Genomic DNA, 20,096 nt, shown 5'->3' with positions numbered 1-20,096 from the left:
TTGTCTGTCCATGTTCTCCACGATAAAGAATATCTCCCTGCTGGTTTGGGGCTGGAACCAGCAGGAATAATGCGGAACGGCCTTAAATAAAACAGCTTGGAGGTCCTGCAGAGGCTTTCTGGTGCTCGCCTGATATTGTGCCTGAGCGAAAGACGAAACCTCTTCGATCCTGATGATTTTTAAACGGCAAAAAGACCTTTGATGCGATTGGCTGCCTTCACGCTGCACAGCAAAGTCCTCTTCACTGGACTCTGCCTTCATTCCCTTCAGTCTTTTGCAGGTACGAAGCTCCAAGAGGACGAGCAACCCGTCGAGATCGAGGTGTTAGATTCAATCTAACAGTGATTAAATAACTAACCATTATATGACTGTAGCAAATTAATTTCCCCAGTGTCATGTCGGCCTGGCTTACTCAGTGGATCCGTGGAGCCAACTGTGAGCTGCTGATATTAGCTGCCGTCGCACCAGCTTTGGAAAAACAAAAACAGCGAGCCCGGCGGCTGGCCTCTGTGCAGAAGCCACATTAAAAACACAAACAAGAATTAAAAGGGAGGCCAAACTTTGTGCGAGCGTCCCCCCCAAAAAACACAGAACCACCCTAGAAGAGAAACACTCATACGTGCTTCCATGTAACTCTTCTTTTCTGTGCATTCCGGCCGTCTGCAGTCGTAAATACAGCTGTCACTCAGCGCGTCTGAGCGTGATGCGAGCGTGGCAGCCGAGGCTATTAAGCCCCGCGTCAAATAAAAGTGCGCTTAAGGCACTCCGATCTGGTCATATCTGGCATTTATGTGGTAAGCAAATAGAATATCCAGCATGAATGTGAGCTTCTGAATGTAAAAACAGCTCAGCTTTCCTGCACATATGATAACGGGCCGATAAATATCTTATAAATGATAGCAGCTCACATGGCAGGTGAACCATTTTTTCTCTCTCTCCTTCTCTCTCTTTCCCAGCAGACTGTCTGAATTGAGCAATCTCTGCCAGCTAAAGCACAATTTGGATTAGCAAAAGCCCCACTGATAGGTCAGCTTAGCCCGTAATGGAGCAGCTTAGGCCTTGTCTGCATGATTATAACATTCTTTGCAGCCTATTTCGATGCATCCAGATGTTACAGTACACACATCAACACACATCTGTGCCTCGCCTTTTTTTTTTTTTTTTTTTAACAGCCCGGTGCAAAATATAGATCACAGGGACAGAAAACGATGCACGTTGAAACATTTCCTGGGATATAAGACACAGTTTTGACAAGTTATCTAATTGGAGATGCTGCTGATTTCCCCAAAAAAGACGTCTAAATCATCTTCTGTAGCTGTGAAAGACTTCGACAGTCATTTCTCATTTATTTGCCATGTTTAATTTATCGTAAAAGTTATTATCTCGGACATGCTTTTTTGCTGTTTTTCTTCCGTTCGGCGGGGAATCAAAGCGTCACAACTTCGGCTTTGTCAACACTTCCGCCTGCACTTTTTTTTTGCGTCTGTGGCACCTCTGGCATGAAGACTCTCTTTCACTTAATTGATATTTAGCGGCTCAGTCATTTTGTTCACACGTCGCTTTTAAATTGCCATGAATTTGTGTTTATAAATATATATATATATTTTTTTTTTCCCTCGTAATTTATTTCCAACTGTTCACTTTGTGGCTGCGCTTTAAATTAGCGCTCCCTGTAGACTCCTCCAGCTGTTGTGATGAAACGTGCTGATGCTAAAGTGAATTGTCCCTCAGCTCATTGATACTGGAGTGTGTGTGTGTGTGTGTTTAAACCTCAGCGTTCTCACCTACGCTGAGGATTCAAGGGTGTATTGTTAATAATAATAATACGTAGTGATTCTCAGCAGCTTTCTTGGAACAATCAATGAGCAGGTCCAACGGGCCGAGGCGAGGTTAAAGGTTTTAACGGTTCATAAGTGGTGTTGTCAATGATGGAAATGAGTTGAAAAGGAGATTACCTGGAAAATCAATTGTTGTTTTCTTTTTTTTCTTTCTTGCAAATGACAGTGTGAGTGTGCCTTGCTGTGTGGTGTAGTCATTGTCAAAGTGCAGCCTGGCTCACTGAAGACACTGTAAAGGTCCAGCGTGCAGGATTTAGCAGCACTGCAGTCTCATTCTGCTTTTGGTGGCCAATAAAAACATTGCATGTTTGGTTTGTCTGTCCTGGGCTACCGTAGAAACATGGCGGCACAACATGGCGGACTGAACGCTCATCCAAAGGACTCTCCACAGGAGGTTATTGTGACAGACGACAAAATGAAACACACACCTTGTTCAAAGTTACAGATTTCTCTTTTTAATACAGAAGTGTTAATATTTATCTTCACCTAATGCTATTAAAGCAGAAGGTATCGCCAAATGAAAACATCTACTGTAAACTGTTTTCATCAACGCCCCGTCTTCACATTAGTCAGTGAATCAACAAACTATTTTTTGTTTCCGAGTTCATTTATTTCGAAAGGGCTCTTTTGCAAACACATCATATTTACAAGCTGCAAACATTAAAGACAAAGTTTACGAGCGGCTCACGCAGGCGGCAGCGCTTCTCCAGCAGATAGCTGCAGGGCGGCCCGCAGCTTTATGAAAGCACAACAACATCGAGGAAGCAACGAGATGAGAATCGTGCCGAGGCACAATGTACTTTTTTGGGGGGGGACTCAGAACGCCGGGTTATCCTGCGCGAGTTAATCAGGATTATCTGTATCGTTCTCATTTCTTTGCACTTCTTGAAACAAAGACTTTTGTTACTCTTGTTTTGTGAAAGGTGGAGGCCATGCTGTCTGATTTATGGAGGCTTCTTTCAGTTATGGTGCCATTACACATGAAGTGTTATCACCATTAGACTCTATAAGGAACTCATTAAAAAGAGTGTCTGATGTCGGAGGGTGACACACTTCATTTTGAGAATGAATCAAACTGAGCATCAATCCGATCAGGATGGCTCAGTAACTATTTTAGCGCAGACGTGTTATTTTCAAACCTTCGGGAAAGGGGCCCATCACTGTCTGAAGCTTAAACGCTTGAATATTTAATGCCGTCTCAGATGAGTTTCATGTCAAACTCATTTAACAAAACACAACAAAAAATAAATAAACCGGATGATCAGTCGATCCGTCGCGGTGTTTAGAAACATTAACTGATCCTGAATCCGAGGAGCTCCCGGGGGGATTCTAAAATTAGACGTAGATCTATATCTCTGTTCCTGCCGATTGTCAGATTCACCACGTTTCAGCTTTTCCTCATCTCTACCGAGGAGCCATCTCCATCCTTATCCTCTCCTCTTCGGCTACAGACCACATTAATATTTCACAGTGAGCACCGGGCTGAGGCCAACCCGCCCAGATGACCTGCCACAGCAGCTGAAAAGAATTTAACTTGTGCCACAGAGTTTGATTGGTATTTAAGGTGCCTTTACAGCACGCCGCACATATGTACTAAACGTACATGAGAGATCTTTTGGGTAAAGAATAAATCCCTCATGCAAAATGTAATAGATGTATCCCGCCCCTCCCCATCCCCTCGTTTTGTCTGTCTTGGAGGTTTTCCAAAATGCAAAGACCAAACACATTCCCGAGCATACACATTCCTCGTCGTCAAGAGCTATATTTAAATAACCAGGAGCTCTGGTAATATTTAAAAGGATTAACACGTACCTGAGGTGCTCAGGGGGGATATTAGCAGAAACAACAGTCTGATAATTCACAGACAGTTTCTAACATCACGCCGTGTTCCAACATGAAGAACACAGTTTCCACAGGCAGCACAGGATCATGAATGTGACGGCGGATTGCCCGGTGGAAGAAAGTCATCTGCGCCCGTCACATCGAGCTGCTGACCAGATGCAACCGCAAACTGCCGGGCAAACGTTTAGCTCTTTTTAAACGGCAGGATCGATACACGTTTCCACCGATATTTCTTTTTCTGGCCGGTACAGCGAGGGGGTCAAACAGGAGTCACGGTGATCGAGGCGATACCGCGGCGGACATTCAATTACATTTTCATTCAGTTATTACCTCGCTACTGTTCTTCATTAAATCACCCCGATGATTCAATTTAGCAAATTCAATTTAGAAAAAAAAAAAATTACGATAACAGAAAAGAATTGAACACTTTTGGAATTAGAGAAGAGTGAGAAGAGACCGAGCCCGTTGCGTTGATTATGTTAATGGATGCACAGCAGCGTCCAACGAGGAATCTGACACGTTTTATTTTAGTTGTGTTTCTTCGACAGACAAGTTCTTCACACAGGCTGTGTCCACAATCACTCACTACTCCCTGTATAGTGCACTACTTAGCAAGTACACCATTTTGTAGTGCTGTCCAGACATCTAGTGGGAATTACTGTACCCTATATAGTGGACTCAAAGTATTCCACAATGCATCACGAAAAGTAGAGTACAACCGATGGTCACACAATATCCACCATCAGGTCATCACACTGAGAGAAAAGTGGCGTCTGAGTCGTGTCTGAAAGTGCTTTTTTTTTTCCTTTCTGCTGATGAGCTCCAGATATAGTCCACCATGTTGGACTCCCTATGTAGTGACGAGGGAGCAGGGGATGAGTGAGAGACACAGACACAGTCACAAAGTCACACAGTCACAAAGTCTGCTGCATCTGATCCACACAGACCGGATCTCTTCGGCTCTGACCAGGGGCGCCGCCAGAATCTTTTCAAAAGGGGGCCCCTGAAAATCTCGGGGTGGCCACCAAAAGGTTGGTGATCCAAAGCGACTGGCTGGCTGAACTTTTTCCAATTTTCATCTTATTCCCATTGTTGATCAACAGTATATAAATAAACTTGCAAGTGGGGTGGCCAGCAATTGTATCAAGGGTCCCCCCCTGGCCCCCCTTTGGGAGTGTCACTGTCGGCATCCCAGGAATAAAGAAAACAGATCTCATCACTGTTGATACTGGACACCACAGCCGTCAGTCCACTGAAGTGTTTTAAACAAAAACTGCATTCAGACAGACACTGTTGAATAATAATGTATTCCACATTAGTGTGAATCCAGACTTCTTCTTTGTCATCTTCATTTTCTTGCCGATTTTAATTCATTACACAATAGAAGGAGACACACACCATTTATCGCTGCGAAACTCCCGCTGAGCTTGGAAATTGCCTGTGATCGAGCAAAACGCAGCAAAAAAAAAAAAAAAAAACCTCTTCGTTTTCTGTTTATCTTTTCTATGATAAATTCGACTTGTTCGTTTTGTTAAACGTGATAAATCTCTTCGGAATGTCTTGACTTTGATTCTCAGACTAAAGAGGCCGGCCATGTGTGCTTTCACGACAGTAAAAAACAGCATATTAGCGAATGTTTTGCGCTGATTTTCAAGTTCGCACAGTATAAAGAGCGTGGCATGCCTGGTGTGGAGCCTTGTCTCGGCCACAGACGATGGAGGTTTGTTCTCTTCCACGCGCTGTACAACGCTATTTAGCTTCTGACGGCAGCGCTGAGACAAACTCGAGTTGACGGCGAACTGAGGATGAACTACATTTGAACTCCCCGTTATCATTTTGCTAATAAACTCCCCCAAAGCATCTTGTGGTATCCAAAACTGGCTTTGAACCATTTATCAGCTTTTTGGTATACTTTTGTATTTTTATCACTAAATATACACGTATAGTGGGAATTTCACAGGGATGGCGTGTTTACCGGAGCTTGCGGCTGCATTTTACATTGTTTGCACATATTTCTATTATCGCCGGCTTAAAATACAGCCAGCGTGCTAACAAAATCTATTCAAGGAACAAAATACCTCGATAGGAAGTGCAAATAGCTAAAGGTTGATAAAATATGTCGACCCAGCAGCAGCAGCGTTCCTGTTCTCCGTGCAGACAGAGACTGACGCTGACATTTCCCAACAGTTTTATGACACACATTACCAGTTTCCACATTTACCCGCCATCATTTCTCGCCCTGATATTCATCCTGACATTTTGTGAGTTACCTTAAATTTTCTACAGAGGGAGAAAAATCCTCTGAATCACGGTTTTACTGGATTACTGGATATGTGCAACTAATGCCTCGCACTGAGAGCGGAAGGAGTTTGTGCAGCCTCCTCCTCGGCGGTGTCACGCTGACCTACAGCTTTGTAATGAATTGGGAGAAAGGAAAAAAAGAAAAAGAAAAATGGAGGAAAAAAGTGACTGTGATAGGTAATTTCCTGGAAAGGTTCATGTTCAGGTGTTTAACTGATAGTGCTGCCAGAAAATAACCTCTCGGACATAAGAAAAGGACAGACGGCTTCGTTTTCCTGTACGCTTCCTGTCCAGGAAAATCAACATACCCCGAAGGCCGCACGGAGGAAGGAGCGGGTATCGCAGCAGCTCATATTCAAAGTAAACAATTGTTGCACTCGGCTGCAGAGAATGAAATCAGACACAGATGCTGCTTAATTTGGTGTCTTTAATGACCGGTTTTATTCCATTTGTGTCTGATGGTGGTTTCAGCCATATGGCTTTGCTCTGATGGAAAACAGTTGATGTCTTCTGTAGCCTCTTGTTTATCCACACAGTAATTGATCCTCCTCAATCTTGTCATCTTGTCAGATGCTCTATCACTGCAGGCCTGGTGCTCATTGTGTCCTTGCAAATCAAAAAAAAAAAAAAAATGCGGGATGCCAGGAAGACGCTCCGATTTTGAAGATTACATCTGATAATTTTCAAAATCCAGTCTGACTTCAGCTGCCTCATGTGACCTCTTGAGCGATTTATCGATCCTCGTGGATATGTCGTGTAACGAGCGAGCGTGGATGACCGCTGAAGGAGAACTCGTGTAAGAAGTTGCCCCATATGTTCTGATCGGCCGAGTTCTGTCTGTGACCGACTTCGGCGAGATCCTGAAGCGTCGGCCATTTTTCTCCTGCGAGGAAATCTATCATGTTCAGACTGTCATGTTAATTGGTTCTGCTTAACTGAGCCAGATCTGCAACATTACCAGGATGTAAATTTTAGCCTTTGACTCTGACGTATTCAGGTGTGACTTCCAATTACAGCCAGCAGTTTTTGTGCTTCACTTGGAGCTGACGCACATTCTGAGGGTGTTTTCACTCCGTGTTTTCCACATGTGGGAATTCTATACGCGAAGACGACCAATCACATGTGGACGCGTGTAATTCACATGTGGAGATGTGATATCACGTGTGGTAATTTCATTCACCTGTGAAAAATGTGACAATTGGCAAACACATGAGAAAATGTGGAATTCATCTGTGAAGAAGCAAATTCTGTTCTACTCTATATTCTAGACTGTTATTCCATTATCACATGATGAAGGAATTTGTTCACATCTGAAGAAAGCCAATTGCATGTGAAAATGTGATGTGAAGCAAACTTCACACAATTCAACAGCCATGTTTTGTGTCCACATGTTGAAAATCGCATCCACATCGTGAGAAGAAGAAAATCGCGGATGACTGTCTGTAGCTCGCATGTGAAAATCTAAATGTCACATGAGGACAACTTGAATTCAGAGAAGCCAGTTACTTTTGCCATATGTCAGGAATGCTCTTATTTTGAAAATAACATTTGCTAATTTAATAATTGCTCTAGATCAGACTGCAGAATCACATGTGGTTCAACATGGACTCGAGTCGAACCTCTGACTCACTTTTACCTGAAACACAGCTGACATGATATTTACCTCCTCAGGGATCGACCGGCATGTCATGTGTGCACTTTCTGTCTCTGTTCTGAGTCAATAGCTGACACTCACACCGGCGAGGAGCTCATCTCGTCGATGATGCGTGTGCTGCTGCTTTGTGGCGGCGACCGGCGCATCACGACTGCTGCTCGTGTTTGTTGTGGCAACATCAGTGGCGGAATATTGAGGGCAATTGTGATCAAATTGAACGAGTTTGGCCTGAAGTGCTCTCATCAGCTCATCCAAACGGCGAAATAAACAAACAAGAGAAAAGAACAATAAGAGAATGAAATCATCTGTCAGAGGAGCGGCGGACTGCTGTTGCTTTATTGAATCACAGATGAGCCATTATGTAAGACTTTTATTTTTGGTTTTTAAGGTTTGTGCTATATATTTATCTCCAGGTTTGTGAAGAGAGATTGGAGCCTTTTTATAGCCGGTAAAGTTCAAACGAGACACTGATGTTAGGAAAAAAAAAAAAAAAGCAATATCCTCCTTTTGAGTCTCTGATTTGAGAATAGATTGCCTCCATATTCTCCCCGGACTTTAAACCAGTTAAAAATAGGCTAATTTTCCCGGCTTATATGCACTGTTATGGACTAATGATGCGGGAGTCCAAACATCCTCATAGTTTCCCCTCATCGCCACGCTTTATTTCATGATGTTTTATGTCCAAAGGGCATCTGAACGCAGCTTCAGATCTCGGCGCTGCAGTCTGGCGATGTGGGAGAGAGAAGTACCTGGCTCGCCCACTGTTGGAAGTGGGACAGTCTTCTGGGGAATCGCGGGAAGAGAGCGGGGAATAAGGTTTTGATCAGGACCAGCTGTCACTTCTGTCCTCAGCTATTCTGTTGAAGCCCACAGTCCTGCAGAACTGCACCTAATAATGGGGCTCATTTAAAGTGCGGGGAGGCTGTTTAATTAGTCTCACTGTGCTGTGCTTCATGCATTCAACAGACGTGCTTTACCTGTCGCTGAAAACGAAATGCACTCAGCAGAGACCAGAAACAATAACGTAGATTAATGACATTGTTTATGACAGGGCGGAGTAAAACCCTGCGTCGGGCTCGGACGTGTTGTATTTCACCGCTGGCGGATCTGTAGGTTAGTGTGAGTCGGTGGTGGTGACGACTCTGAGGTGTAAAGTCGGCGATCGATAAAGGTACAAGACACCAGAAGGAGCAGAAAGCAGAGTCCTGTGAAAGGCACATATGATGGAAAGGACATGTAAGTTAAAAGCGTTCTCAATGGACAAACAAGCAAGCAAGTAGAGCAGAGTTTTGCCAAAGGGTTGATGGTTTACACTGTCCACATGGCTAAACACGTGCCGATCTGAGCCCCATTCACTGGATTGGCCATTTTAGACGGTTAGGTATGACAACACCACATGGACAATCCATCGCTGCATGTTTTGCAGAAGGGGAGCTTCCTGTAATGGACTCCAACCCACATGTGCAACTCAGATGAGGTAAACGTAGAGGAAGAGCGAAACGAGTCGCCTCGGCAATGTCAGAATTGTAATCAGAAAATGGTGTTTCAGTGACCTCAGCGAGTTGAAGACACTTTTTTGCAGCACACGGGTATCTTGCCGTTTCAACTCAATTCAACTTGGAAGTGAGATTTGTCATATTACTAATCGGATTCTGATTCATGTATTTGCGAAACCCTGATTGGTGCAAAGTTGTAAGTGACGTCACCTTCGTCCATTTGAGCTCATCTACTTCAAACCAGCGAGAAGAGTCAAGCAAATAAAAAAAAAGACTATAATAGTGGGGAAGTATGTTTTTCATGCGTTTACACAGACTTGTGTAAACTGTGTGATCTTGTGGACAAAATATCAGAAACACCTTTCAGCATGACACAGAACTCTCAAAGTGACCTCAGCACTTATCCATCCAGACGGGTGTCAACAAAGAACCAAACACTTCCAGGACGTCGCACCAGTTCCTGCTATACAGTATGTGCGTCTAATAAACTGGCAGCAGGAAAGCATTTTTTGCCATTTAGTTTAGAGGACTTTGGAGGAAATGGGCAGATAAATAATTCAGCAGGAAGGCACGGGAAAGCAAAGAAATGGACTGACTGGTTTGGGAATAAATGTGTGATGAATGTGAAGTAAACTAATTGGAGGGAGCCTGAGTGAGAAGTGTCGGGGTGAGGCGGCCTCTGCGGTCGAATTCCCGCTTGAGCTTCATTACAGGTGCGGCGTATAAAAATGAGATCGCGAGGACGGAAGTGCAGCTACAACTTACTTACACCGCTATAGTTAGAGCCATTTATGTGTAAATACACATAAGTAAAAAGTCCCAAAAATCACAACGTGTTTGAGAGTAAGTGTGTGTTACATAATTAGATCCCGCGGAGCATCAAAGCGGAGCGCTCCGCGTGCTCGGCGGTGGAGGTCAGACTGAGGAAAAACAAAAACAAAAAAGAAAACCCTCCACCATTACCGCGCCTGATCCGATCACGGGGAACAGCAGCATCCTCTGTATTTGTTTTTCCTCCTGAAAGTTGCACCTTAACCGTGACAAAACAATGCCTCCCACTCCATAACAGACCCCGCTAAGACCCTGCGCTGTGGCCCGTGGGCTTGTTTTCCGTGTGTGCCAAACATGTACGCATCCACTTGTTGAGGGCAGGAGTGAGGAATGACTCATTTGACCAAAGGCTTTTTTTTTTTTTTTAATCTCTCTCTCTCTTGCTTTCTCTCTTTTTTTTCTCCACTTCCCAGTGAACCGATGCGTTTTGTTCTTTGCCCTGCTGCAATCACAAACATGTCACTCAGGGTGTAATGATGGGATTATTCATCGCGCGCTGACCGCAGTATCTCTCACTTCAAATGTCCTGACTGGCTGTTGCTGATGAATAGTCGCTCACACCCCTCGGTTGATGTTTGCAGTCGGACTCAGTCACAACGCCGCACAATTACCCTTTTTTGTTTTATTCTTTCTATTGTCTGTTGAGGCCAGAAAGCGGCTGATACTTGAAATGAATCAACAACCCCATCTCCAGAATAAATACTGGCAAACAATGAATATGTTGACATCTTTATGTTGGAGCTTCCCATTTATCTGTGTTTGTTTTTCAACTTGCTGTCGTGACACTGCTGTGTTCACATGCTCTTGTTTGATTTAGGTGTACAGGAACCACTTGGATGGTTCTGAAAACGGCATGTTCTTTTGTTTTTTTTTTGCATCATCTGGTTCCGTCCCCACAAATACAGCTGGAAACTGTCCCGATGGTTTCATGCTAATAGGAAAATGATCGTTTTCCCATCACGTTGAGTGTCAGAATCACATGGTTGGGTTTATTTGTTCCACATGCATGAATACGAAACCATAAAAAAATAAAGAAATAAGTGAGAGCATGTGGTAGAAAAGAATTTAAATGTATATTGAAGTTTGAGGAGTGATCTTTATTGTTCTAAATCAAAACTTTAGACAGCAGGCAGCATTTTTTTAAGACTCTTTCCAGAGACAAACACAGAAGAATCAAGTAAATGAACATTTTCAGGCCTTAAGAGAATCATCTGATAGAAAGTATTGGATGTATCGCAGGAGACAGAATAATATGAGTTGACATCAAATTGTATTATTAATAACTGAGTAACAGACACTTGAAAAACACATTATGTTTATGTAGAAGTTATTTTTCACTTTAACACATAATTGTTTTTTTTATCACAGTTCCACACAGATTTAAATTAATCAGACTGAGTTATTTAATTAGCACACACTGATACAACGTGATAGAAAAACTAAATGAGAAACCTCACATGGAGCTTATGTAATAAAATAAGATGGAGAATGTAATTTAAACACTTCAGGTCGCTGTTTTAGGCAAAGTGGATGTTGAAACGCAGTCTGGAACAGTGGTCTCTGGCTTGGCGGCTGACTCGGCTAGCTTAAATGCTACCGCCATCCGCTCCAACCCCAACGATGGCCCACGGACGATGGATGATGTGAACGTAGCACATATAGTAGAAATGTCAACATGGTACGTGTGATATTTGAACATATTCTCGGTTTGCCGACAGATAAAATGACATGTTATTCTGGTGACTTGGCTCGAAATAAAATATGTTCCCTGCCACCCCTTCCTGACAGGATTAGTCCGGTGGCCTATGATGGCAGGAAAAAAAATTGACATTTAAATTACTTTCTTTTTCATTCTATATTTCTACCTCAGTACTCTTTTTTTAAAGTATTATTTTGAGGATTACAGTCATCCGCCCACATCTCCGCCGACGCCGCCGCTGTCTCCACAATGTGCTTTCCGAGGACTCGGGAGCTTATTATAAGCGGACTCCTTTAGAATAATTGATTGTATTTGACATGACATGGAGGAAGCTCGGTGGATTGATACTCAGTGGCGGCGGCCATGATCAATCCAAATGAGAGTGTGTGTGTGTGTGTGGGAGCTTTTATTCCTCTGCCAAACTTTATTAGGAAGAACTTAGCTTCTCTGGAGAAAGCACTTTTTTTTCCTCCAGAAAACAGCTTGGAACCATTTAGTATCTGGGAATCTAAATGAGCACGATCCCTCACCTCATCACGCCTCAAAATATTCCCTGTGCGCTAATTTGACAGAACGTAATGAAACGCTTGGGCATGTTCCAGAGCACTTCCACGGCGGGCGTTTAGGCATGAAGAGTTGTGATTATCTGCGAAGATTACTTTAGTGTCTTAGCAACACGACGCTCTTGATGCGATTCTGAAGAACCACTGCGTTCTGGACGATGAGGCGTCCCTAAGTTACAGAACACGACCTCAATAAAACCGGAGAAATTAGTTTTTTGAGATGTTGATTTTCTGCTGTGTTATTTATTTTGTCTCACTTTGATAATGTTTTTTAAGCGACACCGAACGGATCCGCTCACGAGGGGATTTTGTTAGCATTTTTTCTGAATTACAGAACAGTAATGAGACTTTTTTTTTCTTTTTCTTTTTTTTTCCGGGGGACGCTTAATGGGCCTCAACTACTTTTCTGTTCAGTGAAGTATCACAGAGTCACATTCTGCTCGAGCTGCTATTAATCCGTCTGTATTATTTACACTCTCGCTGGAACAAAGGTAACACTCCTGTAGGCACGCTGGAACTTTTTACTCTCCTGGCAGGAATCGCCCGGAGTTACTCCACGCTTCCGGGGTTGCGAGGTGCGCCCCTGCTTTTCCCCTTTGTGGACATGTGGCTGAGAAGCGAGAGAGAATCAGTGAACGTTGTGCGGCGTGTCCTCGGTGTGAGGAAGTAAACAGCAGATGGTTGGCAGGGCCTCTTTAGCGCTATGGATTTTATTTACCTACCCACCTGAATGACCCGCGCTGAGCTGTGCAGCTGATGCGGAGAGAGAAAGAAAGACAGAAAGAAAAAAAAGCGAGAGTTAACAGTTTGCTCTTGTTTACTCCGGTTCCAGTAGATTGCAAGGCCAGAGGAGTCATTTGCCATGCACAGAGAAATTAGCTTGTTTATCAGCATTTTGATTTCCGTCCCGCCTCACCATCCCGCTGACATTTCAGACGTAGGCTACATGATCCATGACTGATTCCCAATCAAAACCAAGCGGGCGCCAACGGAGTAATGTATTTGGCTCGTGCCGTTTTCATTGTTTCATAATTAAATGTGTGATGATTAGCGTTGAGACCCAGTCGAGGACAATAGCCTGTTATGTGCACACCTTCAGAAAGGTAACCTTGGACGCTTGCACATCTGTCCTGTCAATTGGACATGCTCCAAAGATGCACAGCACATTACCGGGGGAGACGCCGGGGCCAGTGTCTATATACAGTAGGATGCCGGTTGTTTCAAGGTGATTTTTTTTTTTTTTTTTTTGTGGTATATCTGAGCTGTGGCGATGCCGCACCCTCAGACCACCTACCTGCACCTCGGCGTTGGGTTGAACGGCAGACAGCGCCGAAGTCCTTGAAAGGTTAAGAAAAAATCTTTAGCCATTCATTACTGTAAGGGAGGAAGTGGGGGGGAAAAAAAGTGATGGAAAATAATGAAAACTAATACTCTGTCTCGTCACTGTGCTATCTGAAGAAATGTTTAATATCCCATTACAGGCCCAGAAGTAACCACAGTTCTATACTGTCAAGAGACAAACATAATCCGGAGGGAAATTACCCATCAGGAAGGCAATACTGTTACTGAGATGCAATTACCAGGCCACTTGTGAGACTTTCAGCCCAGTATCCATGGGTGCATGTGTGTGTGAGGCCGGTCGATATGTGCATAACAGCTCTTATGTTTTGCAGAGTAAATTGGATTCTTTGCAGGAGAACAGTTAATTTAGAATATGTCCAAGATGCAAATGATTGATGTGACTATATCGTTACAACTGTAGGTTTGGGGTGCCGGGCGGCCTAATGGAAAAAAAAAAAATAATCTCGCAGGAAGGAGCAGGAAATGGCTTTTATCCTGGAACGTATGGAGAGTCTTTCTGTGGTCTCCGGTTGGAATGATTCTGGATTTTTTTTTTTTTTTTTTTTTTTTCGGTCGGGCTGTTTATACATTAATTCCTGAGTAAATATTACTTAATTTGGGGGGAAGGCAAAAAAAAAAAATAGAAAAGAAAAACAGCATGCACGCTTGGATCCTGCCTCGTATTGTGGGGCTGCTGTGCTCGTATTTGTTAGTAGTTAAATAAACGGCGTGTCTCACCGAGGATTTAATGTACCAATTTAGCACTGAATCACATAGCCTACAAACAAAGAAGAAACAGCACGGATTGGAGTGAACGTCAGTGTAAACATTTGATAAGGATTTGCTGGAGGCGAGCGCTATGCTTTATTATTGATACCAAAATAGCACCCGTAGAAACACGACCTCGCTCCTGTGCGCCTATGATATACTTGCCTCTGCACTGTCACATCCCCACAAGTCATTCTCTCTCACACGCACCAAAGTCGAACATAATATTCGTGACGGTGGCAAATGGCTTCCCCGCTATTCATGGGGATAAATTTCTCAAGTCGGGGCGGGGGGGGGACATTTCTATTGTACTACAAATTATCACCTTGAATCTCATAATTAATCACCGCTCCCTTCAAATGAACCCCCCCGACCTTAAACATACCAGACGAAGGGGTAGAAGAAAAAGAGCTGCCCGCGCCCCGTCGCATTGGAAGTGCATGTGCCTCAGAAATAAGAACTGCCTGCACACACACAGAGTGTGAGCCTTGCATGCATAATAAATGTATGACAAAACAATACCCCAGGCGCCCCGGTATTAATGATATGCAGCGAACTCATTATTAAAGTTCCAAAACAGCTCCTGGAGTAACACAGATGGAGTCAATTAAGCAATGAGCATACTTGCTTGCCTGCCGTTTCATCTCCGTTCTTTTATCTCCCGCACATTACTCCATGGATGTAATTAGCTGTATGTTTCTCCCTCGCAACATAATGTCCAGTGATAATAACAGTTATTTTCACTTGTAATTTCAAGTAATGCACTGCTTAATAAATGTACCAGATTTGCTCGCACCGCGTCCTTGGGTATTTTGTGTGCACTGCGAGGAGGTGTTGAGGATAATACCGAGCTAAGCCGCTGTTTTTCTCTTTTCCCTCTCCTTGTTTGTGTTCCCAGAGACCTGATGCCTTCGACGCTGGAGGGGCAGATCACCATGGAGAAGACGCCCAGCTACTTTGTGACTAACCATGCCCCGAAGCGCATCCACTCCATGGCCAGGGACATCAAGCTTATTATCGTGGTGCGTAATCCTGTCACCAGAGCCATTTCAGACTACACGCAGACTTTATCCAAGAAACCCGAGATCCCCACCTTTGAGGTTCTGGCTTTTAAGAACCGGACGCTGGGGCTCATAGACGCCTCGTGGAGCGCGCTGCGTATCGGAATATATGCGCTCCACCTGGAGAGCTGGATGCAGTACTTCCCCCTTTCGCAGATGCACTTCGTCAGCGGAGAGAGGCTCATCGTGGATCCCGCCGGTGAGATGGCCAAAGTGCAGGACTTCCTGGGGCTCAAGCGGATCGTCACAGACAAACACTTTTACTTCAACAAAACTAAAGGATTTCCGTGTCTGAAGAAGCCCGAGGACAGCAGCACTCCCAGGTGCCTCGGCAAGTCCAAAGGGAGAACTCACCCCAAAATAGACCCGGACGTGATTCGGCGGCTGCACAAGTTCTACAAACCCTTTAACATGATGTTCTACCAAATGACCGGCCAGAACTTTGAGTGGGAGCTGGAGGAGGACAGTGTAACCCGTAGCTCTCAGGACTAGTAGACTGCGGCACGGCGCGGCGCAGCCACACCACCAGCCTTCTCGATGGAACTACTTACTGTCTACCGCTTTCGTCTTCAGAGCGAGCGCTTGAGCACGCCAGTCAATCATGGCCGTCTTTGCAGTGTCTGTATCCATTAGCAAGAGTTTACTGACATGCTTTTTTTCTCTCTCTCTCCCCCCTTCAATACTAATGTTGTTGATGATGGCAAGTCATTATTGTATATACTAAACATAAAAATATATTTATATTTGTGAAAAGGAGATGATTTATTCCATTTTGTTTTCAAAGCATAGAGCTGATATAAAAAAAAAATATCATGTTGACTATGGCAATGCATGCGATGAGTTAAGTGTCCTTACCTCATGAGCCCTAAGGGTAAACTCTGCCTGTTTCTTCTCCCTTTACTTTCCTGCCGTTTGTTGCCCTCACTCCCACTCACCAGCATCCGGAACGAGAAGAAGATATTCTGTTTCAGTGGCTAAGGCCGCGCGGCGCTCTGTATTATGTCTTTTCTCACACGCTGTCCCGCTGCTTTACAAGAAAAGACAAAAACGAGAAAATGAAATGATAGACACGCAGTATAGTAGAGTAATCCTTCGACATGTGCTCATCCTTTTTCAGTTGTCCGTATTCTGAGTGGAGACAATCCTTTTTTTTTCTTTTTCTTTTTTGTTTCTGTCAGTCTAAGTTTACCAAAGTGTTCATTTACTCAGTGTCAGTATTCTAGTTGCTCTGCGCTCATTAATTGCACACGCATTCAATAAGGGAGCTGACGTACGGTGGCCATCATTCAATAATTGGATTGTTTCACTGCATAGCTGGACATTAGCATACTGATGACCACACACTCAGATGTGCTGCAGTATCAGTGGTTTTTTGGCATAATTTGACTACTGAATCCGTGTAACAAATATCAAAGGTGAGCCGCCGATCAAACAATCCTGCTTCTTGACAAAAAAAGAAAAAAAAAAAAAACTTTTCCTGTCGCCAAAATCATATGAGTTAACTCTTGCAGAGCGCCTTTTGTTATCCCCCCCCCCCCGGGGACCCCCTTCTAGTCACAGTAATACATGTCAACGAGGGTGAAGAACAAACAGCGGAAAGGACCGAGCAGGAGTTTGTTAACAAACATCTGCTGCGGCGGCACGGTCTTCTGTCGTTGGGAGATTAATGGCGTGTTAAATAAGTCGCCGCCGCTGCAACAATGTCAATGTCAGAGAGGGTTTGCTGTCAAGGAAAAAAAGCTACATACGTGCCCAGGTAAACTACCAAGCCATTACTGTGTGTTCTTAACTTGAATGTGATGATGATGTGTGTGCCAGGGAAATGTGCTGTAACCAGAGGTTTATACTACCAAACACTTGTGATGAGCGGGACTGAGCCGGCTTGTGTTGAACATAACAGGGTTGTGTTTTTCTTTGCTGTGAAATGCTCCTTTACATGACCCATCATCTTTCTCTTCCATTGTTCTTATTTATTTTTTATTTAATTTTATTTTGCATAACTCGCTGTGCGTCTGTCTGTTGTCTCTGGACTTTTCATCAATTGAGACAATCAATACAGTCAATGAGTCAATAAATACAGTCTGCTACACATCACTGGTTGCTGCAGCTATGATGCATTGCTCTGTTAATCCTCCCTGTTCTCCGGCCATGGATGGCTGGATTGGTTCACTCTCTGCAGACCTCTCTGTCACCCTGGGGAGGCCGGCACCAGCAGCTACTTACACAGAGCAATTGATTCAATCAAAGTAAGCACTATACTGCCCTTTGTAGCGCCAAGCCCGAACACTTACCCCTGAGTCTCGCTATCCCAGAGTCACAACTTCCACTTTGAGGCTTTTCTCTGCAGCCATCCCTCGGTGTTTTCTTGACAATCTCTCTCTCTCTCTTTTTTCTGTCTCTCTGCACTTTTACCTCCCCTCTCTTCCCCTCCTCACCCTCCTCTGAGCTGTTGTAGGAGGCTGTTTCACAAAGGCGCGGCACTCTGTATAAAGATAACCGCAAGCAAGACATGCTAATCATACATTTAAGAAAAAAAGCCTTTATCGTTATTTATTAATGCACGTTTTCGCCCCCGAGCTTTCGGAGCCATGTATAATCCACCTTCACAACCAGACGGTCCCTCCTACACGGGGTAGAGATGCTCAAAGAAACCCACAGGAGGCACCCCACAGTGTTACCGGGACAGATGAGGACTCCATTTTCCATCTATGAATATGCACTCGCGCTGTCATTTGCATTTCCAGGATCACACGCGTGAGGGAATTCCCCTCCAACGCTCAAAACTTGGATCCAACCTCTCATTAACCAAAACACACGCACACCTTCCTCTCTTGTACCTCGTGCTCGTGCTCAGGTACGGGCAGAGTGCTGTGATGCATCCTGCGAGGATTAGGATGCATGAAAGAAACGCTAAGACGTCCTTCATGTGTTCCTCCCAGTGGGGGGTCATCAGCGCTTTTTTTCCCAGCGACGACTCAAGAAGACTGTAGCGATGAATGAGCGTCGCCCGCTCATCAAACTGTCACCGCCAAAGTGCAGCCACTTCAAAATGAAGTACAAATTCATATTTGTCAGTCATTACTGACAATTTGGCAAGAGCTGAAGCGATAATTCGTGGCGTGAAAAAGCTACCTGCATGAAGTGATTTGCAGTTTTCCTGCTCGTGTTTATGTTTGGTTGAAGGGCTGTAATCTGTGTACGAGAGGTGCTTTAAAGTTTTTTTGTTTTGTTTTTTTCGTTTCATGATCTATGATTATATGCTTTACTGCTGAGGGGCATAATGAAGGTTTACCGCAGGCTCGGATTCAAACAAAGCACTGTGAGTAGTTTGTGTTGTAGAGAAATGAATGTTTGTAGCACAAAAAAAAGAGAAAACCTTCAGTGAAGTCTCCATTACTACCAACTAATTGGATTTTCACTTCATTTGAGTGAATGATTACTATCTGCTCAAAGAGGCACAATGGTGTCTGAAAAACTTCGCACTGATCCTCTCTAAATGTCCTTCGTATAAAGGGACAGCTCATCCCAAAATCATGAAGGCCGTTAGTTTTTTTGTACCTCCACCTGTAGATCTATTTATCCACCTCAGTTGTTTAGATGTGAGTCGCTGAGTTTGTGATATTTTGCCCCTGGAGATGAAATGGAACTAGACAGCACCTCGGCTTGTGCCACTAGAAGAAGGAACATTTAGAAATACTGAACAGCAGCGTCTTTTTATTTTCCAGAAATCATGACCCGGTTACTCGAGATAATCTCTTTAGCCAAACAACACTGTATCGCCGTGCAATAGGAAACATGCGTCTACTCGCAGATGAGGGATTTGTGCTCTTGACTGTGTGGGATGTAAACATGAATGGTGTCCTCCTCGGCCGTAACGTTGGCTCGGATGTGTGTAAATGCATAGTGATGGGAAAGGAAAAGAGGGCCTATTTCAAGCTGCCCGCAACGCGGCGTGGATTATCTTGAGTAACCGGGTCATGATTTGTGGAAAGAGATGTTGCATTATAGCGTTTCAAATGAATTAATTTGGGGTCCTTCGAGTGTGATTGTATTTGACAGTAGGCAGACACTTTGCCAGAGCCAGCATCTCCAAAAAATGGATAGATACCACTACAGAAAAAGAGGACAAGTAAGTACTTTTAATTGCGGGGTGAATCGTCCCTTTAATGTCCGCTGACATTCGAATCCCTAGTAAGACAAATGCATGAAGAAATCCCATCAGAAAAACAATGTGTGTTCGTCAAACGGTAACAAACAGGGAAGGGGTTTTTTTTCTTCTTCCAACAGCTGCGAATAACTGCAGAACAAACACACACAGAAAATAAATAAGCCGAAAATGAGATGCAACTATACGCGCTCCCAACGCGCTCATCTTTTTTTATCCCCAAACAAAATCATTCATTTACCCATACTGCAATTGTATCTGCATGGAAATGTTCCCGAGGTGGCTTAGTCGCTCATTGAATTTAGCTGCTACCCATGCACCAGAATCGTATTGATCACCAAATTAAGGATTAAGCAAAATCCCGGCGTCGCTCTCTAGACTCATCTTTGTTTCTCTGTTTTTCAATATCTTTGTCTTCAGGTGTGTGGAGGGGTGACGGCGTGTCAGGAAAATGAGGACAATGCATCCACTGGTTGCCAATGACAACCTGAACGTTGGTGGCTGAACACATTGAGATTCGCAGCCAAAACATAACAC

General features: G+C 44.0%; 1 protein-coding gene across 1 annotated transcript in view; it reads left to right on the top strand.

Annotated features, from left to right (window-relative positions):
• hs3st4 (heparan sulfate (glucosamine) 3-O-sulfotransferase 4) overlaps window positions 1-17,464 on the top strand; it is an 83,961-nt gene extending 66,497 nt beyond the window's left edge. The window contains exon 2 of the mRNA XM_037087573.1: window positions 15,232-17,464. Within this exon, the coding sequence (XP_036943468.1) occupies window positions 15,232-15,886 (655 nt within the window). The 3' untranslated portion in view covers window positions 15,887-17,464. The remainder of the gene's footprint in view (window positions 1-15,231) is intronic.
• The last annotated feature ends 2,632 nt before the right edge of the window (window positions 17,465-20,096 follow it).

This window comes from Acanthopagrus latus, chromosome 23 (assembly GCF_904848185.1).
Source record: "Acanthopagrus latus isolate v.2019 chromosome 23, fAcaLat1.1, whole genome shotgun sequence".
In the NCBI taxonomy this organism is placed as follows: domain Eukaryota; kingdom Metazoa; phylum Chordata; class Actinopteri; order Spariformes; family Sparidae; genus Acanthopagrus; species Acanthopagrus latus.
The sequence above is the reverse complement of the archived record's forward strand: the minus strand, read 5'-3'. Positions and strand labels throughout refer to the sequence as shown.